This window comes from Miniopterus schreibersii, assembly GCF_964146895.1.
Source record: "Miniopterus schreibersii genome assembly, chromosome: 1".
In the NCBI taxonomy this organism is placed as follows: domain Eukaryota; kingdom Metazoa; phylum Chordata; class Mammalia; order Chiroptera; family Miniopteridae; genus Miniopterus; species Miniopterus schreibersii.
In genome coordinates this window covers 102,279,898-102,303,683 of record NC_138101.1, presented here as the reverse complement: position 1 = coordinate 102,303,683, position 23,786 = coordinate 102,279,898, and the positions used below count along the sequence as shown (strand labels likewise).

General features: G+C 39.6%; 1 protein-coding gene across 12 annotated transcripts in view; it reads right to left on the bottom strand.

Annotated features, from left to right (window-relative positions):
- LRRC49 (leucine rich repeat containing 49) overlaps window positions 1-23,786 on the bottom strand; it is a 147,930-nt gene that overhangs the window by 46,338 nt on the left and 77,806 nt on the right. For all 12 annotated transcript variants that reach the window (XM_081160752.1, XM_081160755.1, XM_081160748.1 and 9 more), the window contains 2 exons: window positions 18,939-19,086; window positions 367-450 (listed from right to left, as the gene is read on the bottom strand). In XM_081160752.1, the coding sequence (XP_081016878.1) occupies window positions 367-450; window positions 18,939-19,086 (232 nt within the window). The remainder of the gene's footprint in view (window positions 1-366; window positions 451-18,938; window positions 19,087-23,786) is intronic.

The window sequence follows — 23,786 nt, the reverse complement described above, 5'->3', positions numbered from 1 at the left end:
TTAAAACAAATTTCAATTCCTAAATTCCTCAAAATCTTTACCACTTTTATATCAGAGAAGCTAACAGAAAGTTTTCAAATTTAGAACTTTAAATGCCACCAGGAAACAAATGATAACTTCTGTTATATTTATTTTTATCTCTTTCTTTTAAAATAGCTTTTGCATGTGTTTTATAATGTATATTATAATGTATTTCAGAAGCACAAGTTTATGTATAGGTAGTAAACGTAGGAAAATTTTAGGACTGTTTAGAAAAAACATTCTATTGATAGCAAGGAATATTTTAGAGTTGGAGACCACTTTTCTAGCTGGCTAGCTAGCTTCAGTGCAGTGAGTATGGGCACACACAGCCGTCGGAGGAAATACCTTAAGCAAGGATTGTTTGTGACTTTCCCGCTTCTTTTCTTCCTCTTTTTTGGCTACAACAGATGCCATACGCCTTTCTTCTTCCTAAAGAAATTAAAAAAAATTATTAAGTATTTAATCTTTTTTATGCTAAATATATTTCGGTCTGCAAGTCTGGTTTTCTTTGTGACAGGCATACTACTTAGCTAATAGAAACTATGCCCTCAAAGAAAAAGTTAGCACGTTCTTCTTTATTCACTTCTGAATTCTAAAAAACCCACATTCTAAACTCTATTCCCAACTCTGGATGTGAGATAAATGTAGCTAATATGAGAGAGAGAAAATGATGGAGAGAACAGAAAAAGAGGGGACAGGCTTGTATACATTTTCCTTGTACACTGGGCACAATAGTTCCACATAGAAAGACTTAAATTTCTATCATTAAGATTAAAAGGATCAAAGTGATACTTCTAACAATTGTGATTTTATCTATGGGTTGCAAATCAGAGTTTTATTTAATGACAAAACAAGAGTGAAAGTCATTTATAATTCTCCATTGATTACATTAATTCTCCATTAATATCATTCCTTTTACTTTATTTTTAAATTAATTTGGAGTCTAATTTCTTAAATTCTAAAAACTGTGAAATAACATTATAGGCAGTTCAGAACATTTTTAAAAAATCAGTCATAGCCTGGCCAGGCGTGGCTCAGCGGTTGAGCATCAACCTAGGATCCAGGAGATCGTGGTTCGATTCCCGGTCAAGGCACATGCCTGGGTTGCGGGCTCGATCCCCAGCAGGGGAAGTGCAGGAAGCAGCCGATCAATGACTCTCTCATCATTGATGTTTCTGTCTCTCTCTCTCCCTCTGCCTACCTCAAAAAAAAAAAAAAAAATCAGTCATAATCCCAACACCCTAACTCAAATCTTATCATTTCTGTATCACCTTACAATATTCACTATGAACAAATTTTTAAAAGTTGCAGTCTGTATACACAATCTTGATCACGCTTTTTCCCTGAAGATTATCAAATTTTAACAGAGTAAATTATAACCATGTAACTTTTAATTTTTATTATCAAAAGATTTGTAAGCATTCAAAATTATGTCACAATTTGAAAAAGCAATTTCTTCATAAACGACAAACTTGAAAATATCTTCAGAGATAGGAAACTATAAAACATAATTTAGCACATTTAAAGGAGAACTCATTTAAAAATGAAAAAGTACAAAAATGGAAGTTAAAAATTCAATGGAGGGGGGGTTGCAGAGTAGATTTTACATGCTGAAGAGAGAATCAGATGACTGAAAAATAGATCAGAAGAAATTTTCCTATATGCTTTTATAGCACCCTATATTTCTCCATAACAACCTGTTTCATATGAATTATCTCTGGCACTATCTCTCCACTCTCTCACCCCAAAATGCTCCATAAAGGTATAGATCATGTCAGCTCCAGGCATACAGTAGATATTCAATAAGTATATACTTAAGGAATGAATTACTGAATATACATCTTTATATATTTGTTCAATCATTACCTAAAACTATAACTGCTAAATCAAATGACAGATATATTTCTAGGGCTTTTGATGTTTGCAAATTTCCCTCCATAAATGTAGTACTAATTTATGTTCCTACCAGAAGTCAACATTTTACTTAAAACATGTTGAACAGTCATAAGAGCTGTTCACCAAATATTCCTGTGTCTTCCCACATCCAAGCCATACTGTGAGATGGTACTTCCTGCCCCCTTGAAGTTAGGTGTGGTCACTGACTTGCTTTGGACAATGCCATATGAACAAAAGCGATGCGTTTATTTCTAGGTGGAAGCTTTCAAAGACAATGTATGACATAGCTATTCTCTCTCTAGTCTCTGCACAGAATCTGCAAAGCTCCAGATAATAGGTCCTTTGAAGGCCTTGGTCCTGGAATGAGGACAACACACAGCCAAGTTCTGGGACCACATACTATGGGCAGACAATTGGTATGAACATGAAATAAACTTTGTTACTTTAATTCACTGAGGTTAGAGAAGGGTTATTGCAGCAGCATCTGGCCTATGTGGGCCAGTATATAGGTAATCTGTTATATTAGAATTAAGGCAGGCCAAAAAGGCCACAAAATGTAGTCTAGAGGGTGAGCCATTATAAATGCTTCTGAAAGCAAAGGAAGACCTAAAGAAGTATGCTGAATGCACACAACGAGAAACTATCACAGTGTTAAAAAGGAAACTAGAAATGCAGCTACTGGAAGCCTCTCATTTTAGAAATGAGGAAATTAATGCTCTGAGAAGTTTAGCAATATATACAAGGGTCACACAACTAGTGACAAAACTAGAATCATGACCAGGAGCCACGTCTTGTAAGAAATGAAATTAACAGTCTTTTTACAATAAGGATATATTTAAATGTATTTTAGAGAGATGAAAAGTTGTGGTTAAAATTCAGTAGTACTCTGCCATATGATTTAGTTGTTTAAATGGGAACAGAAATTTAATGTGATTTCTGGTGAGTTTAAAGTGTCTTTTACAATATGGAATATAGTTATTCTTAATGTAAGGCTGAACAGAGGTAATGAGGAAAAACAAACTAAATAAAAATTTCAAATCCTTGATCCCTAGCTTCACAAAATAGCTGGATTAATAATTATATTAAATTCTTTTGTTCAGTAAATATTGATTTGGTACCTATTAAGTATAAGTTATTTCAGAACAAACTTTTAAAAGAGCAAATTATATTGATGTTCAATTGTTGACTCATCTATGAAATGTGAACTAGAAACAGATTGGTTATTTAAAGAGCCAAGTTCAAACAGTACTGGAAACTGTATGGATCACGTACTACACATACTTAGGAGGTGATTCCATCAGATTTTCTAAAGGAATCTGAGCTTCTATTAAAGGCAGTAGGACTTTCAAAGGAAAGCCAAACCTAGGAAGACTGGATATATGCCAAATCAATTCAAATATTGAGTGTTTTAAGGAATTTATATATCTGATGACTGTATTTCAGCCCAAATAATTATAGAGTAACTAAACTTAGAAACAAAAATAAACCTCTAATTTTAAAGATAAGCTATAAATCTCTTGGTAAGAAGAAAAAAACTGAAATTCTGGCATCTTTACGATAGTTCAATTTCTGGGATAAAAGCCATACCTTTTGTGTAGCGAAAGAAAGGGATCTAGCTGGGACCCCAAAAAAGTAAAAAAAAAATAAACTTTTTGCCATACTTCAGTTTGCCATGGAGACCTATTATAGGAATGATTTCAAAGAGGTGTAGTGATTTAATAGGTGTTTGATATCCTGGATTATACTCTGTTAGCAGATTATTAAGGCTCTAAAACAATGCATATATTATATGAGAAGTTTTGTTCCAAACTAAATAAAATGGTCCTAATTAATATAGGCAGCAATTTATGTGGAATTTAAAAAGTAAATGGCAATGTGGGCTTTTAGCCATATAGTTAAAAACAATAGAACAGATAGTTATAAAAGACATTGTTTTCTCTGACTACATCAAGTATTAAAACAGACTTTAAAATCACAGAGTTCTTTTCTAGAAGAGATGGTCCGCATTTTTCATTCAAACAATTTTGTTCCACAGAGGAAACTGATTTTTCTAGGGTCATAGTTAATGTCAGAGTAAGTATTAGAAGCCCTGTTGCCTGACTTCTACTGGCCCAGGGATATTTGTATTAAATACCAAAGGGAAAAAGCCAGAACAGGCTAGATTATGCTGTTATAACAACTTCACAACTTACACTGTCTTACAATAAGACTAGTTTATTTCTTGATCATGCAGAGAACACTACAACTGTCCTCCATAAATTGGCTAAGTTCTCCTGGGTGTTGTGATCTGATAGTATTTTCAACTCATCACATGCTTCCACAATGACCACAGAAGAAAGGCATGGAAAATCACACGTAAGCCTTTAAATGCTTCTGCTTGGAAATCATTTACACCACTTCTGCTCACATTTCATTGGCCAAAGCAAGTTGCATGACCACATCTAACCAAAAGAGGAAAGGAAGTATCATCTTACCACATGTCAAAATGAGGTAGAGAACCAGAATGCATTGATAAGCACTAGTAATGGGGCCCACACATCAGAGTGAGAAAGAAACTCTCTTCTGCCTCATATAGGCTATTCCACTTTTTGGAGAGCAAATTATAAATAAGTTCATATTAAGCCAACTAAGTGTGAGTTTGAGGTGAAGACTTTAGACGTCGTGTCTATTTCAGAATTATGAACATACATACTGCCTGCATTCACAAAATACCGCCTTAGAAATAAAAAGGAGAAAATTCTGCCTCCCAGAACTGTTTGAACAATGGTCCTTGTTCTAGCCTCTCAAGATGTGTCTTTTCTCTTATGGACAGTTGTGAAAATATTTGAAGACCTGCAATATCTTCCTTATGTCTTTTCCTTTGCCAACAAATAGTGCCAGGTTCTACTCTCAGCCCTGTAATACTAATAGTTCAGGTGTAATCTGACCATTGAAGACTATCATCTCCATTTTTCTGGATTCTCTATTTCTATAAATGAATATTGTTTTGAACATATTAACTTCTAACAATCATATCTCACAATTAACTCAATTTTAACATATTAATTCCAATGCTTGTTTTTTTCTCATTTCCCATATCCCTGCTTTTGGGCTGAGAATTGTTTTGTTTATTGTTGTGCAGTAAAGTTCAGAATTTTCTATTTATCTTTTTTTCTTTTTTAATATATCTTTATTGATTTCAGAGAAAGGAAAGGAGAGGGAGAGAGAGAGAAACATCAATGAGGAGAGAGTCATTGATCAGACCTGCAACTGGGCATGTGCCCTGACCGGGAATCGAACCCCGATCACCTGGATCCTAGCTCGACGCTTAACCGCTGAGCCACGCCCAGCTGGGCTATCTTTCTTTTAATCTTGCTAAATTCTGCTTATTTTTCTAGACTACAGGTTAGCAAACTTTTTCTGTAAGGGGCCAGTGGCATAGTGAATATTTGAGGCTTCGTGAGCCACATAAGATCTCTACTGCATATTCTGTTTTTTCTTGTCTTATTTTTAGCAATGCTTTAAAGCATAAAAACCATTCTTTGCTTGACAGCTATAAAAAACAGGCTGCAGAATGGATTTGGCTCACAGGCTCTAGTTCGCCAAACCTGTTCTAGATTGTTGAGCTACTTTTAGATTCTGATTTGATCAACCAGTATATCAGGATCTCTAACTTCTCCAGTTTCTGTCATTCACATACTTTATCAGAATAAAATAAATACACAAACATTGAATAGAATGGGCCTGAGAAAAAAGCCTCATGGCATGCCAGAACAGATTTCTCTATAAGGCTGGCATTAATTCATGTTCTGTAGGTATACTTGAACCATAAATCCATTTAACCATGTTGTCATATAGTTTATCCAAAGTGATCTCATGAAAGACTTTGTCAAATACTTTGCTTACGTACCAAAACACTATCTATAGCACTCTTCTGAAAGGGGCCATTTATAATATCTAAAATAGAAAAATAACTTTGGTGGAAATTGCTTTTAGTGAACTAATGCTGCCTCCTAGTGATCAATTCCTTAAGTACTCACAACTCATCTTGTAATAATTCAATTTAGTTTTCTTTCATAATCAACATCAAGTTTATTGTTATAATTTGTGGGATTTATATTCTTTCCTTCTGTGACAAAAAGATTAGTTCATCTTACCTTCCAGCTACACCATTACTCTACACTCTTCTCAGAAATAAGCGTCAGTGGTTTAACAGTTCACTCACTATGTTTATTCAGTGCTCTCGATCAAGGATTGGCAAACTCCAGCCCACAGGCCAAATCCAGCTGCCACCTGCTTTTGTAAGTAAAGTTTTGTTGGAACACAGCCATGCTCATTCATTTATGAACTGGATATGCCTGCTTTCACACCACAATGAGAGTTGAGTAGTTTTTCAACAGAGCCTATATAGTCCCCAAAGCCTAAATATTCACAACCAGGCCCTTACAGATAAAATTTGCCAGCCCCTGCTTTAGATGGGTCTGAATGAAAACTTATTTACCTATCCTAGGCCTCACTTTTACCTTATTAATATTTATTTCAACTCTACATACTAAAAGTCATTCTTGTTAAAGCAAAACAGGCATTGAAGCCAGCAACTCATATTATCTTTTAGCACCAGATTATTTGTTGCCATTCCTCTGGATCGGACCCCCAGAAGCTCTTACCCTGACTATCTCCCTGCTTCCCATCTCATTATCCAACTTCCCCTCCCCAATTCATCCTCTGGGCTGCTACCCAGAGAGACAATCTTCTTCACAGGCAATTCCAATTTAACTACCTTAAACTCTTCAAGGGCTTCTTATGCTCACAGCGAAAAATCTAACCTTTTTATTATGACATAAAATGCCTCTCATGGCCTAGCCCTTGCCTGTCAGACAGCCTTTCTCCTGGAGTCTCCCCCATGTACACTCACTGCTCAGCCATGGTGAACTGCTATCCATGCTATACTCTCTCGCACCCCTCTGCATTTTGCATGCCTTCTCTCTCTCTGGAATATTTGTCACAGATACATCCACCTTCTTTGCTACTCTTCAAGACTTAAGTGAAGTATTTTCTTCTTTGGAACTTTTCCTATTTCTCCTGTAGACAAAGGAGTGCCTTGCTTTTCGATATGATTGTGCCATGTGTGTGAGTGTGTGTACACACACATCTATCAATCAATCTACCTTATCTAACTAGTCATTTTGAATTATAATCTGCTGCACGACTGCTTCTGCACTAGACTGTAAGTTTACAGGAGGGTACAAGTTATAATTCTAATCTTATCATATCTAGTATCTAACACAGACCCTAGTACAGAAACTTCCAGTTCAAAGTGACTAACACTGTCTCAGGAATTTTTTCACAGTGCCTCTAGGTCAAAAGAAATGTGCTACAGCTCTGTTTATTGTAGTTAGGAAGTTACTTAACAAGTCTTCAAGTTCTAGCAGCTTAGCAGCCATTTGAAAACAATAATAATACATATAAACTGAAAGAAAAAATATACTTTTACATAACACAATTACTTCCCGATGGAACATGTGTACCTGTGGGGCATTACACAACTTCTCCAACACTGGAATTAGACTGGACACTGCCACCCTCATTATCTGTTGCATACCGATTTGGAATGGCATTTGTTTTGATTACAGTAACCATTGAAAAGTCAGCTTTGTAAAGATATGATGCTCGAGGAGAAACAAGATGGCGGCGTAGGTCACAGCTGCACCCCCGCCTCCCGCAACAACTAAAATACAGAACCAGCGTCACTCTGAGCCTCCTGAGATCCGGCTGAACAGAAGCCCCACAACCAGGGAGCTGAGGAAGCACCGAGAGCGGCAGGAGGGTGGAGACGCGGGCGGATGGGGGCTGAACTGAGACTCCCCGCGGGCCCACACCCGGTGCTGCGGTTGAAACCCAGGAGGGAATCTCGGCGGCGGGCGTTTCCCGGAGGAGCGAGGGGTCCCAGCCCCACAGCAGGCCCCCAGCCCAGGGCTCCAGGCCGGGAAGAGACGCCCCCACAACTCTGGGCTGTGAAATCACCGGGACTGTGGCTGAGGGTCCCGGAGGCTGCGGGAGCCCCAGCAGCTCCTCTTAAAGGGCCGGCGCACAGACTCAGACGCGCTCCCTCTGAGCCCAGCGCCGGGCAGCAGCCTGAAAGGACCCGGGACACTTGGGGAGGAACTAACCTGCCTGAAATCCAGGCAAGAGGTGGAGGAGCAGCTTCCTCCCAGGCAGAAGGGCTGGCAGAGGCCATTGCTCCTTTGGCGAGTCCTCCCCTCACACAGCCGGCAGGCAGGCGCCATATTTGAGTCGCCAGCACCTAACTCACACCTTTGGCCCCGCCCCGGTGATGCCCGGAGGCCCCGCCCCTCCCCACCTGCAGCTCATCCCGGCCATTTCCAGGGGCTTTTCTGTGCAAGTCGCCTCTCGAGCCTCATGCTTAGGGCTTTCCTAAAATCTCTCAAACAAGCAGCAGCGGGCACCATATGGCTTGATAAGTGGCCTCAGGCCTGGCACTAGCGGCAGCCTTCATTGGCTCATAGCCTGGACTCTCCTGGACAATGCCAAGCCCAGCACAAGTAGCAGCCAACTAAAGTTTGCTGTGTAGCTCATGCTGGGTGGCCCTGGGCAAGGCACTGGCAGAGGCTGACTTTGCACCTCCTGGGAGGCCCCAGAGACAGTGCACCTGGTGGTCAGACTCGACCACACTGGATTACAACCCTACCACATCCATGAGTGACACTCAAGGGGTGCACTTGGTGAACACCAACGCTCCACTGAAGTAAATCCTGATCCATAGGGGTGTCTCTAGCACACCAGCTCTCTGGCTACAGTTGCAGCTGGTCCTCACAGCTGATTGGTGGTGGTGGTGGGGGGGTCAGTTCCTCCCAGAGACGCCAACAGCAACCAAGGCTCAACTACAGCAGGACAGTGCACAGCCCACACAGGGGAGCACCTAGAAGGCCCAGCTCAGGTAGCTGGGGAGGCTGAGCCACTGGGCCCTACAGGACACCTACTACACAAAGCCACTCTACCAATTTGAGGAGACATAGCAGCTCTACCTAATACATAGAAAAAAACACCTGGAAGCAGCCAAAATGTGGAGGCAAAGAAACATGTCACAAAGGAAAGAACAGGAGAAATCTCTAGAAGAGGAACTAAATGAAATAGATCCAAGCAAGCTAACAGATACAGAGTTCATAATTTTGTTTATAAGGATGTTTAAGCAGACTATTAGGGAAATAACTGAGAAAATCGATAACATAATAAAGTACCAATATGAAATGAAGGCTACACGAACTGAAATGAAGAATAATTTACATGGAATCAACAGTAGAGTAGAGGATGCTGAGAATCAAATCAGCAATTTGGAACATGAGGAAGCAAAAAACAACCAACCAGAAGAGCAAAAAGAAAAAAGAATCCAGAAATATGAAAATAGTATAAGGAGCCTCTGGGCCAACTTCAAGAGGCCCAACATTCATACTATTGGGGTGCCAGGGGGAAGAAAGAGAGCAATAAATTCAAAACCTATTTGAAAAAATAATTACAGAAAACTTCCCCTACCTGGGGAAAGAAATAGACTTACAAGTCCAGGAAGCACAGAGAGTCCCAAACAAGAGGAACCCAAAGAGGTGCACACCAAGACACATTCTAATTAAAATGCCAAAGGTTAAAGACAAAGAGAGAATCTTAAAAGCAGCAAGAGAAAAGCAGTTAGTTACCTACAAGGGAGCACCCATACAACTGTCAGCTGATTTCTCAACAGAAACTTTGCAGGCGGAAGGGAGTGGCAAGAAATATTCAATGTGATGAAAAACAGGAAACTACAACCAAGATTGCTCTACCCAGCAAAGCTATCATTTAGAACTGAAGGTTAAATAAAGAGCTTCACAGATAAGAAAAAGCTGAAGGAGTTCATCACCACCAGACCAGCACTACAGGAAAAGTTGAAGAGTCTTCTTTAAGAAGAAGCTAATGAACAAAAGAATCTGAGCAACTAAACAGATCCAGAGACATTGACACATGCAACAGATGATCATATTTCAGAGGAAAGAGGGAAGGGGGTTGGAGGGTAGGAAGAGATTAACCAAAGACGTTATATGCATATATGCATAACCCATGGACACAGTTAATAATGGGGTGAAGGTCTGGGGAGAGGGTGGGAGTGAAGTGGAGGGCGTCAATTTGGGGGGGCGGGGAATGGGACACCAGTAATACTCTCAACAATAAAGATAAATTTAAAAAAAAAAAAGATATGATGCTTGAGAGAGAAATATAGTGTGATCTAATGTTGAAATGGTAAACTAACTTGACCTAGAAGTTTTTCAGTATCGCACAGATACCAAATATCAGTGTTTCCCTTAAAAATAAAAAGTGTTCCACAGTACCCCTGTGAGTTCACTATAGCATCTTTGGCACATAGTTTGGGAACCACAGCCGTCATTCATAGTTCATTAAATATTTGTGTAATCCACCCAAGCCAGAATGTTTACATGGTAAATTACATAAAATTTAACCAAGATATCTTTTTTTAAAAATTTATCTTTATTGTTGAAAGTATTATAGGTGTCCCGTTTTACAGCCCCTTTACCCCCTCCACCTTCCTCCTTCCCCCTCCCCAGGCCTACACCCCATTATTGTCTGTGTCCATGGGTTATGCATATAACTTCTTTGGTTAATCTCTTTCCACCCCTGACCCTCTTCCCTCTTCCCTCTTCCCTCTGATATACTACAGTCTGTTGCATGCATCAATGTCTCTGGGTCTATTCTGTTTGTCAGTTTCTTTTGTTCATTAGCTTCTTCTTAAAGAAGACCCCTCAACATTTCATGTAATACTGGTTTGGTGGTGGTGAACTCCTTTAGCTTTTTCTTATCTGTGAAGATTTTTATCTGACCTTCAATTCTAAATGATAGCTTTGCTGGGTAGAGTAATCTTAGTTGTAGGTCCTTGCTTTTCATCACTGAATATTTCTTGCCATTCCCTTCTGGCCTGCAAAGTTTCTGTTGAGAAATCAGCTGACAGTCATATGGGTGCTCCCTTGTAGGTAACTAACTGCTTTTCTCTTGCTGCTTTTAAGATTCTCTCTTTGTCTTTAACCTTTGGCATTTTAATTATGATGTGTCTTGGTGTGCACCTCTTTGGGTTCCTCTTGTTTGGGATTCTCTGTGCTTCCTGGACTTGTAAGTCTATTTCTTTCACCAGGTAGAGGGAATTTTCTGTCATTATTTTTTCAAATAGGTTTTTAATTCCTTGCCCTCTTTCTTCTCCTTCTGGACCCCCATAATTTAAATGTTGAGTTGCCTGAAGTTGTCCCAGGGGCTCCTTACACTATCTTCATATTTCTGGATTCTTTTTTCTTTTTGCTCGTCTGGTTGGGTGTTTTTTGCTTCCTCATATTCCAAATTGCTGATTTGATTCTGAGTGTCCTCTACTCTACTGTTGATTCCATTTAAATTATTCTTCATTTCAGTTTGTGTAGCCTTTATTTCTGATTGGTACTTTATTATGTCATTGATGATCTCACTAGTTTCCTTAATAGTCTTACTAAGATCCTTAAGCATCCTTATAACCATTATTTTAAACTCTGTATCTAGTAGCTTGCTTGGCTACATTTCACTTAGTTCTTTTTCTGGAGATTTCTTCTGTCCTTTAACTTGTAACATGTTTCTTTGCCTCCACATTTTGGCTGCTTCCAGGTGTTTTTTTCTATGTATTAGGTAGAGCTGCTATGTCTCCTCAAATTGGTAGAGTGGCTTTGTGTAGTAGGTGTCCTGTAGGGTTCAGTGGCTCAACCTCTCCAGTCACCTGAGCTGGGCCTTCCAGGTGCTCCCCTGTGTGGGCTGTGCACTGTCCTGATGTAGTTGAGCCTTGGTTGCTGTTGGTGTCACTGGGAGGAATTGACCCCCAGGCCAATCAGCTGTGAGGACCAGCTACATCAATAGCCAAAGAGCTGGTATGCTGGAGACACCCCTATGGAGCAGGATTTACTTCTGTGGGGCTTTGGTGTTCACTAAGCGTGCCCCTTGAGTGTGTCACTCATGCATGTGGTAGGGTTGTAATCCAGTGTGGTCGAATCTGACCACCAGGTGCACTGTCTCTGGGGCCTCCCAGTAGGTGCAAAGTCAGTCTCTGCCTGTGCCTTGCCCAGGGCCACGCAGCATGAGCTACACAGCAAAACGTAGATGGCTGCTACTTGCGCTGGGCTTGGAGGTGTCCAGGAGGGCCAAGCTATGAACCAATGCAGGCTGCCCCTACAGCCAGGCTTGGGCCACTTTTCGAGTTATAGGGCATGCTGAGGCCAGCTGCTGCTTATTTGGTAGATTTTATGAAAGTCCTAAGCATGAGGCTAGAGGGGCCACTAGCATAAAAAAGCCACTGGAAATGGCTTGGATGAGCTTGCAAGGGGGCGGGGAGGGGATGCCTCCAGGAATCACCGGGGCAGGGCCAAAGGTGTGAGTCAGGTGTTGGAGATTCAAATATGGCACCTGCCTGCCAGCTCTGTGGGGGAAGGCTTGCCAAAGGAGCAATGGCCTCTGTCAGCACTTCTGTCTGGGAGAAAGCTGCCCCTCCACCTCTCGCCCTGACTTTAGGCAAGTTAGTTCCTCCCCAAATGTCCCAGGCTCCTTTCAAGCTGCAGCCCAGTGCTGGGGCTCAGAGGAAGTGCATCTGAGTGAGTCCGTGTGCCGGCCCTTTAAGAGGAGATGCCTGGGACTCCCACAGCCTCCACGTCCCACAGACACAGTCCCCACTGGTTTTCACAGCCCCAAGTTGTGGGGTCTTCTCTTTCCGGCCCTAGAACCCTGAGTTGGGGGGCCTGGTGTGGGGCTGGAACCCCTCACTCCTCCAGGAAACCTCCACAGCCAAGATATCCCTCCCGGTTTTAACCCAAGGCATCGGGGGTGGGACCAAGGCTGCCGTCTCCACCATTCAGCCCAGATTCTGCCCCTGGTCTCTGCCCCTCCTGCCGGTCTTGTTGCTTCTTCAGTTCCCTGGTTGTAGGGCTTCTGTTCAGCTAGATTCAGAACCTTCTGTCAGGAGGTTCTGAATGATGTTTGTTCTGTATTTTAGTTGTAATTTTGATGTGGTTGTGGGAGGCAGAGAGTACTGCTGTTACCTACATGGCCATCTTGTTGTCACCCAAGATATCATTTTTAAAGAGAAAAAATTGTTATATAACAGGCGTCAGCAAACTCTTCTATAAAGTTGGCAAATAATTTAGGCTTGTAGGCCATTTAGTTTCTTTAACAACTACTCAGTTCTACTATTGTAGCATTAAAGATGGTACTGTTATAATTACCTGGTTATTATTTAACAGGAAAGGAGCAAAAGAGAGACCGGATAATATAAGCAGGCCATTTATACAGCTTTGCCAGGAAGCTACAGTTAGCAGTCTCCAAGCTGCAGACTGACGGGCGAAGGGACTGGACAATAGACACATGCCGATTTAAGTCTGGGTGATGTGGGAAGATGCTTACCTATCAGTCGTACCTGGGAAAAAGTCAATGGCCAGAATAGGCGTGGTCACTGCGAACTCAGGGAAATTTTGATATTTAAACTCCTGAACAAAGGAGCCTCTCTCTCTTGCACTCTTGGCGCTCTTGCTCTCTTGGGACTCCTGCTGCAGGGGGCATGCTGTCGGCCATGTGGACTCTAAACAGTGGACTAATGTGTTTTAACTTGTCTGATGCTACATTGGACCCAGCTCCATCACGGAATGGAAACTCTGGACACTCACCCTGCGTTTAGCTCTACTGAACACTCAGCTGCACATTTTCCAGGACTGGTTTAAGGGACATGGGACTTTGTAAACTAAGAAATGTAACTCTATCCAAGTAAAAGCCACTCGTTCTCCTCTGAGAGTCTTAGAAAATTCCTTTTCTGAAGATATCCCAAGAACCCTACTCCCACTAGAGACAAAGGAATTCTACCCACTCAATCCTCCAGGAACAAAAGCAGACATAGATAATACATAAATGGATGAACATGACTGTGTTCTAATGTAACTTTTTTACAAAACAGGTGGCCAGCTCATAGGTTGTTGTATGCCAAGCCTGTTACAGCAAGTCTTTAAAAGGTGTATTGTTTCCACACTAAAGTTACTACAAAATTATAGACAAAAAGTGAAACTAAAAACCATGGTCCATCCCAATGTGAATAAATGAATTGAAATTTTTATGAGAAATAGAATTACAAAAGGAAAACAGTAACTTCACATGGAAAAGCTTGGCAGACACCACCTTAATTAAAGTGAGTGATATCAGTAAGGGGATAAATATAAATCACTCATCGCTTGACAGGATGCAATGAGAAGAATACAAAGTCACTTGTGATATTTATGCCAAAGATCTGTAGCTAAAAATTAATTGTGAGGAAACCTTTAAAAAACACACATGTGAATTGAGGGTAATTCTACAAAATAACTGGACTGTAATCTTCATAAATACTAAAGTCATGAATCAAGGAAAAACTGAGGAACTGTGCCTGAAAAAAATGGTGGTGATAGAGACATGACAACACAATGCATCTCAATGCCACATGTAGGGACAAAATTCTGCCACCCTGACGCTGCTGTTTTGGATATAGATTTTAAGGTGTTTATTAAGAAACAAAAGACTCAGAAAGAAACTTTGACCCTCACCCCTTTCCTACCCAGAGATTCAGACAGATAAACCTACTTCAGGAAGAAGATCTCAGGATGTCACCTTAGTCTAATTTTAATTAGACTAAAGAAGAGAGATTCAGGCAGGTACATAGCCCGTGTCACACTGTTTCTGAGCCACCTAGCTAGGATTTTTCTGCCAAGTGTGTTCCTTCCTTCTCAACTACCTACAAATCATCCATTTTCACTTCTGAAATCTAATACTCCATTTCCCCCCATCCCCTTCTCCTTTGTCCAAAAATGTTTTATATACCCAATGTTGCCTCACTGTCTTCAGAATTTTCATGTAATTATCATGTCTATGTGAATTCCCCATGCACATATATTAAACTTTGAGATTAACTTCTCCTGTTAATCTGTCTCTGTTAATTTGGCTATTGGCCCAGTCAGAAGAATTCAGAAGGTAGGAGGAAAAGTATTAATATTTTTTTAGCCCCAACAAATGTATAATTCCAAACTGGATCATTTTGCTATATAGCATATTGTTGATATGATTGGTAAAATCGAATGTGGTATGAGAATTCAACAATAGCAATTATTCAATATTCATTTCCAGATTTTGTTGGTTATATTGTGTTTATACAGGAGAATGTCTTTGTTTATAAGAAATACACACTATAGTGTCCAGGGCTGTTGAAGAATTGAGTAAGCAGCTAGTTAGATATTAAAGAAAGAGAAGGGAGCCAGGCAGCCAATTAAGCTGGATTAACTAGGAAGCTATGGCTTCCAAACGTCTACTCCAGGGAACAGCCACATTGCCCTGCCAAGGGGATTAACATCCCTGAGAAGGGAGGAAGGTCCAGTTTTCCAGTCTCCCCAGGGAACAACTGTCCCCTTCCCATAGATTAGGAGGTGGGGGAGGGAATAAAACAGTAAGGGGGAAATTCCTCTGTTGAGGCATGCACAGTAGGAGCCAACATGGCAACCATAAAGGGGAGGAGTCTAACCTGGAAAAATCGGGGAAAAGGACTGGATAGGATAAGGGTACCAATCCGAGAAGATTTAGGAAAGGGACTGGATAGGGGGAGGGCCAGCACAAGCCAGAGAAGAATTAGGAAGAAGACTGGGTAGTGTTAAAGAAAGCCTGCTCTCTCCCAAGCCCAAGGAGATATAATCAAAGCTTAACAAAGGCCCAAGGAGCGTTCTCTCTTTCTGGTGCTGGACTACCAGAGCCTTGAATGCCGGGTTAATGACAGGGCAGGTCTGAGTCCTAGCCCTTCCCCTGGGCTGGGTGAGGACAAGTGCACCTGTGACTCCACAAGCTGGACTTCTTCTGCAGTAAGATGGAGCTGAGCCACCTGGTCGTGAATGAGGCAGTTCAGCAGCCTCTGCAGGGGCATCCATGCCCTGTGTGCCCCTCCAATAAATCATGCCAGTATACCTCAACTCCTCCTATGCATGAGTCCCCAAAATGCTTTTCCTGTGACTTCGTAGGGACCCATTTTAAGACTGGTCTGGCAGACCCACCTTGGTCCTGGTCCACATCTGACAACAGTTCAAGAAAAAAAAGTTCTTTGTACTGTACGTACAACTTTTCTGTAACTTTGAGATTGTTTCCATTTAAGAGTTTTTTAAGTTTCTAAAATAAACAGTGGAGGAGCAGATGTGAAAGACTGCTGCTCTGTATTTAGCAGGATAGCTGGCCCTGCTCCCATCCCAGGCGATTTCCCCTCATTTCCTTACCAGGCAAACATAGTCTATGGACTGTACAAGGGCAATGCCTATATGCAGTTTTATTCTCCTTTAATTAAGGCATAAAACTAGGTAAATCTCACTGAACCAACAAGTCTTTATTGAACATTTGATTCTCTACATTGAGTGAGATAAAGAAAAGAAACATGTTAAGAACATCTATATGTATTAGACAAGGAAAAAGAATGGCTTCTGTCCTTAAGTATATTAGTTGGGTAGACATAAATTCACTGTAAGAAACACAATACAGTAAAACCTCAATATAACGGACTAATTCGGGTGAGGGAGTATCCAGTAAAGCTGAAAGTCCATTATATAATAAAGTAGGTTTTCTGAATGCATATGTTAAAAAATTGACAAATTAGTGAGTTTACCTGTTTTTACTTATGTAGACACGTTTGTGTAATTAAAATTATGTATGCAAAGTATAATTTCATAGAAAAGTTTTCTGTATATATTACTGTAATTTTAAATTTATACTAAATAAATCTAGTAAATGTGTGCATTCACCAGTCACCAAGAGTAAACAAATGGCCAGGCCCATGTGCTCAGTGGTTGAGCATCAACCTATGATCTAGGATATCGTGGTTTGATTCCTGGTCAGGGTACATGCCCGGTTTGCGGGCTCGATCCCCAGCAGAGGGTGTGAGGAGGCAGCCGATCAATGACTCTCTCATATCATTGATGTTTCCATCTCTCTCTCCCTCTCCCTTTCTCTCTCTAAAATCAATAAAAAAATAAAAAATAGTAAACAAATGCACATGGCTGGGGCGTGGCTTAGCTCGAGTGGGAACAGCAGCCAGCAAGTATTAAAATTGTGGCAGAAAGTCATGCCACAGGACAACAGAACCAGTTACCACGTGCAATGCGGTGTGATCACATGCTAATCATTTGCCGAACATTGTTTACAAGCAGTGACACTTGGATTTAAATATGTAGACTATAGTTGTAGATATGTAATGTTTATTTATGTGGGAGGAATTACTACAGTGTTTTTTCCAACATATGGCTTATTTGCTAAAATTTGTTAAAAATAAAGTGAATTAATAACAAAAAGAATAACCTGTTAATTTAATTGTAAGCAAATGTAGGTTAAAATAATTTTAAAATTAACAGGGTGTTAATTTTCACAGGTGACATATGGACTGGGAATTTTGTCCATTAAATCCAAAGTCAGTTAAATCGAGGTCTGCAAAATCAAGGGTTTACTGTACAGAATTAAGTACTAAATTATATAAGTGGGTTAGCTTCACCTCTTATCTCACTCACATCAACTTCATCAGGAAGAGCAATAAGATGCACCCAAGATGCTTAATTAAGAAAGACATGGGGATAAGGGTAAAAGGAAGAAACAGTGTTGACAGAATAGATCTGAACAAACTGAGAGGACGAACTGTTCCAAACCTCCACGCTCGAACAAAGAGAGAGGCAGAACCCTAGCCGATTCCTGGTATGCATGAATTCACCCACACTTAACTATCTGCTAGCCATCTTCACCGTCTATAACATTGCTGAGGTGGAATTGTAAGCTGCACACATTGTGAAGCTGCTGTGCAGGCCGCGAGTCAACTGAAAACTGAATAAACCTAGCTGATCACTCAGAATTCACATCAAAATTGGCAGAGTCAAGAAGTAAGAAAACAGGTAGAAGCTTAGGTCTGAGATTATTAAAAGGAATTTTCTGAGAAAATAAAATATTCAAATTAACTTGGGATGCAATGAAACAAATTAAGATATGTTTCTTTATTCCAGAACTTCTTGGAGCCCAAAATATGCTAATGTACATTGTACACCTGTAAGCAGGGGTATCATATGCAGCATTTCACTCAGATCAGGAGCCATATGAAAACCTCTAAGTGTAGAAGATGCCGCATATGGAGGTGGAATGAATAAAAAAGAGAGAGCTACTTGGAGAGGTACAGCATCAGTAACAACTCCATATGATGTTTCCTAGGAGCCTCACCACGTTCTAAGATTTGTTCAGTACTTCATTTTACCTTACCAACAACCCTATGACACAATACAATTATAATCCCCATTTTACTTTGAGAAAATGAGGTATAGAAAGGTTAAGTAAATTGTTGAAGGTCATACGACTAGGAAATAGTCAAGCCAGGATTCAGACTTAAACAGTCTGGCTCCAGGACCCACTTTCTTAACCATTATGTTCTTTTTTTTTTTTTTTTAATATATCTTTATTGATTTCAGAGAGAGGAAAGGAGAGGGAGACAGACAGAAACATCAATGATGAGAGAGTCATTGATCGGCTGCAGCCCGCAACCCGGGCATGTGCCCTGACCGGGAACCGAACCCCAATCGCCTGGATCCCAGGTCGACGCTCAACCGCTGAGCCATGGCCGGCCGGGCTAACCATTAGGTTCTTAATCATTATCGATACAATTCTTACTCACTCATTACAAAGTAAATTATTAGTTAGATATTAAGCAAGAATGAAAAACGAGCATACTGATTAATTTAAATGGAAGACAAGGAATTTTAAAAGCCCTACTCAATGACATTGGGGATAGGGGAAAGATGGTAAAACATAGCTATAATTACAATTATGAATTACACTATAATTACATTCATGGTAATCCCTAGTTCATTGAAATTAAGAAACATTTCAAGTAGAGGACATGCATCCCAATTTCCTCATCCACACTAAGGACAACAGTCTGGAAAGCCCTTCGGAAGCGTTCTCACCGTGACTCTCTTCATATCCAGCTGGCGCAGCTGCATCATATTCTGAAGGATCGTGTGTTTGTACCATGACTCTTGAGCTATGGGATTGCCATCAAAAGTGATGTCTGAGAGAGAAGTAGAGTCAGCAAGGCAGCAAACACTCTCAAAACTGCAGAGACAGAAAACACTGCGTTATTGTGAGACCTTCAAATAGTACTTTGATTTGTTTGAAAGAACAGTTTTAGATTTACAGAACAATTGAGAGGATAGCACAGTTCCTATATGCTCTCCACCCAGTTTCTCCTATTATTAACATCTTATATTAGTATAGTACATTTTTTATAATTAAATGAACTAATATCAATACATTCTCACTAACTCAAGTCCCTATTTTACCCAGATGTCCTTAGCTTCTACTTATTGTCCTTATTCTGTCATATTACATTTAGTTGTCCATGTCTCCTAAGGCTCCTTTTAGCTGGGACAGTTTCTTATACTTTCCTTGTTTTGATAACCTTGATGTTTTGAGGCATGCTAATCAGTTATTTTGTAGGATGCCCTCTTTTGGGACTTGTCTGATGTTTTTCTAGGGATTAGACTAAGGTTGAGGTACATACTACTAACATGACATCACTGTTGAAGATGACCTTGATCACCTGGCTGAGGTAGTGTTTTTCAGATTTCTCCAATGTAAATTTACTCTTCCCTCCCCTGGACTCTTTGGAATGAAGTCATGGGCAGCCCATAGTTAGGGGGTGGGAAGTTCAGTTTCCCCTCCTTGAGGGCAAACTATCTATATAAATTATTGGAAATTATTCTTCCCAGGTGGTTTGCCTTTTTTCTACCATTTATTTATATATATCAGTTTGGATTCACGAATATTTATTTTATAATTTGGGTTATAATCCAATACTACTTTACTTATTTTATTGTTCAAATTGTTCCAGCTTTGGCCACTGGAAGCTCTTTCAGTTGGCTCCTATGTCCCTTTGACATATTGTGCCCCCACCATTAATGTGGATTTGTGTGTGTATGTGCTTCCTTACTTTCTGGCACTACCAAATTCTCTAGACTCATATTATATATTTCCTACCCCAGTTCCAGAATCAGCCTTCTCTCCAAGAAACCATGTTCCTTATATTGGAGAATGGTATTAGAAACAAAGATCTGCATATTTGCCATCTGTACATCTTCTTTGTGTTTACACATCTTGTGCCTATTTTTTAATGGGTTTCTTTATTTTCTTATTGTTGAATTTTAAGAGTGTTTTAAATATATAATGGATATGTCTCTTACCAGATATGTTTTGCAAATATTTCTCCCAGTCTGTGAACTTGTCTTTTCATTCTTTTAATAGTGTCATTCACGGGGCAGAAGTTTTAAATTTTAATGATGTCCAACTTACCACCTTTCTCTTTCTTTGATCATGCTTTTGGTGTTTTGTCTAAAAATACATTGCCAAATCCAAGGTTTCCTAGATTTTCTCCTAAGTTTTCTTCTAGAAGTTTTATAGTCTTGTGTTTTACTTTTAGGTCTATGATCAATTTTTGGTTAATTTTGTAAAAGTTATAAGGTCTATGTCTAGATTCACTTTTTTATATGAATATTCAGTTGTTCTAGTACCAATTATTGAAAAGACTGTTCTTTCTCTATTGAATTGCCTTTGCTCCTTTGTCAAAGATCACTTGACTATATTTGTGTGAGCCTATTTCTGGGCCTTCTACTCTGTTCCATTGATCGATATATGTGTATATTCTTTCACCAGTACCACACTGTCCTGATCACTGTACTTATATGCTGAGTCTTGAAATAGGTTAGTGTGAGTGAGTACACTAACTTTGTCCTTTGTGTTGCTAATCTAGGTCTTCGCTTTTCCATATAAACTTTAGCATCTTTGTTGATATCTACAAAATAGCTTGTGGGAATTTTGATTGGGACATTCATTTTTTAAACAAGGGAATAATCACTTTTCTAAATAATACCCCAGAGTAGGCTGGTAATCTTGTTTATATTAGGGTAATCCTTATTTAGTGAATAGAGTAATCCTTATTTAGAGTAATCCTTATTTAGTGAATATTTAGTGAATGTAAACACTTAGGCCTAAAGGTGTTTTCTTATTCTGGGCACTATATTGAATATCTTTTCTTCCTGTATTAAGAAAAGGTAGGGGATATAAAATATTTATGGTACAGTAAAAACCTGTGTTCACAATTAAAGTTGAGGCAAGGTGTTTAACAAAAATAAAGTGTTTTTATTGTCATATTTAAATATATCTAGTATGATTTCCTCTCATTCAAAGTAAAGAAATACTCTGCTATCCATTATTTTACCTCAGAGCTTATCTTCACTAATCTAAAAGGTAAATCTCATGATTTATATGCACATCATGGCTTTTGAGACATGTTTAGATAATTATGGAAAGATTTTTTGAAAGGCTAGTAGGCAAAAATGAGAGTTCAAGAACTTAAACCTAATCACTTCAAATGTAAAGAAACTTGAAAACATTATATTTTTTCCCCACCTAGCATTAACAAAATTATTTTTTCCCATCAATATAAAAAAAAAATCTCAGAACAGCTTCTGGTGTTTGAGATGGATGTTTAAAAGATGCTTCTCTCCTGCTCTCATAGTTGTTAACATAAAGCTTAAATCAAATAAAAATGATTCTGATAACTTAAAAACTAAACCACAAGGCAAATGTTTATTTCTTCTACATTGTCAAGTGAACTAACTCATTGCCTTCCCTCCACAAATCTGCTTCTCCATGTATACTTCCTATCTGCTAAAGTGATATATGATCATTGTCATCGTCAAGTCAGTTGCCACTGGGAACCAATCAATCTCTTACTCAGAAATTGGTGATTCATAACGGAAACTGTGAAGAGTCATTAAGGGGTTTTAAGCAAGTGGGGATTAATGTTATTAGAATAACCAGAACTTAGTAACATTATGGAGAATATAAAAAAAAAAAAAGAGCTGACTAAAAAACCAGTTATAAAGTAGATTGCAGTAATAGAGGTGAAAATAGTAAGAGCCTAACACATTGAGAACTAAGGTAGTAGCCATGAGAGTAAAGAGGGTTAGTAGGTTCTACGGGGTTTTAGAGTGTGGCATGGGCAGAAATTAGTAGCCATTTGGATATGAGGAAGAGAGGAATATAGAATAACATCTTATTTATTTATTTATTTATTTATTTATTGTTCAAAATATTAAAGATGCCCCCTTTTCTCCCCATTGACCCCTTCCACCACCCTCCCCAGTCCCTCACCACACTATTGTCTGTGTCCTTGGGTTGTGCATATAAATTCTTTGGTTAATCTCTCCTCACCCACCCCCCCACTCACCCACCCCTACCTTCCCTCTGAGATTCGTCAGTCTGATCCATGCTTCCATGTTATTGAATCTATTGTGTTCCTCAATTTATTATGTTCTTTAGATTCCACATATAAGTGAGATCATGTGATGTTTGTCTTTCTCTGCCTGGTTTATTTTGCTTAGCATAATATTCTCCAGGTCCATCCATACTGTCCCAAAAGGTAAGAGATCCTTCTTTTTACAGCTGCATAGTATTCCATGGTGGATATGACCCACAGCTTTTTTACCCACTCATCTACTGATGGGCTCTTGGGCTGTTTCCAGATCTTAACTATTGTAAATTGTGCTGCTATGGACATAGGGGTGCATATATTCTTTCTGATTAGTGTTTCAGGATTCTTAGGATATATTCCTAGAGGTGGGATCACTGGGTCAAAAAGCAGTTCCATTTTTAATTTTTTGAGGAACCTCCCTACTGTTTTCCATAGTGGCTGCACCAGTCTGCATTCCCACCAGCAGTGTACTAGGGTTCCCCTTTCTCCACACCCTCGCCAGCACCTGTCGTTTGTTGTTTTGTTGATGGCAGCCATTCTGACAGGTGTGAAGTGATACCTCATTGCGGTTTTAATTTGCATCTCTCTGATGATCAGTGACACTGGACATTTTCTCATATGTCTCCTGGCCATCTGTATGTCCTCCTTGGAGAAGTGTCTATTTAGGTCCTTTGCCCATTTCTTAATTGGGTTGTTTGTCTTCCTCTTGCTGAGTGTATGAATTCTTTGTACACTTTGGAAACTAGCCCCTTATCAGATTCATCCCTAGCAAATATCTTTTCCCAGACTGTGGGGTTCTTTTGTATTTTGAGGCTGATTTCTTTTGCTATGCAGAAGCTTTTTAGTTTGATGTAGTCTCATTTGTTTATTTTTTCTTTTGTTTCTCTTGCCCTAGTTATCAGTGAAAATTCCACTACGTGGGATGTCTGTGACTTTACTGCCTATCTTTTCTTCCAGGATTTTTATGGTTTCATGACTTATATTTAAGTCTTTTATCCATTTATTTATTCTTGTGTATGGAGTAAGTTGGTGATCTAGTTTCATTTTTTTGCATGTACCTGTCCGATTTTCCCAGCACCACTTATTGAAGAGACTGCATTTACTCCATTGCATGCTCTTGCCTCCTTTGTCAGATGTTAACTGACCATAAGGGCGTGGGTCTATTTCTGGGGCCTCTGTTCTGTACCATTGATCTATATATCTGTGGTTGTACCAATACCAGGTTGTTTAGATTACAACGGCTTTGTAGTATAGTTTGATATCTGGTAAAGTGATCCCTCCCACTCTGTTCTTGTTTCTCAAGATGGCTGAGGCTATTTGGAGTCTTTTTTGGTTCCATATAAATTTTTGGAATAACATCTGGGTTTCTCTCTCAGGAGAATGAGGTGGTGGTTACGGTGTATACTTTGTCAAAACTCATTGAACTTTACACTTAAAATTTTATTACATGTAAATTATATCTAAATAAATGAATTTACAAAGAAATTTAAAGTATAAAAAA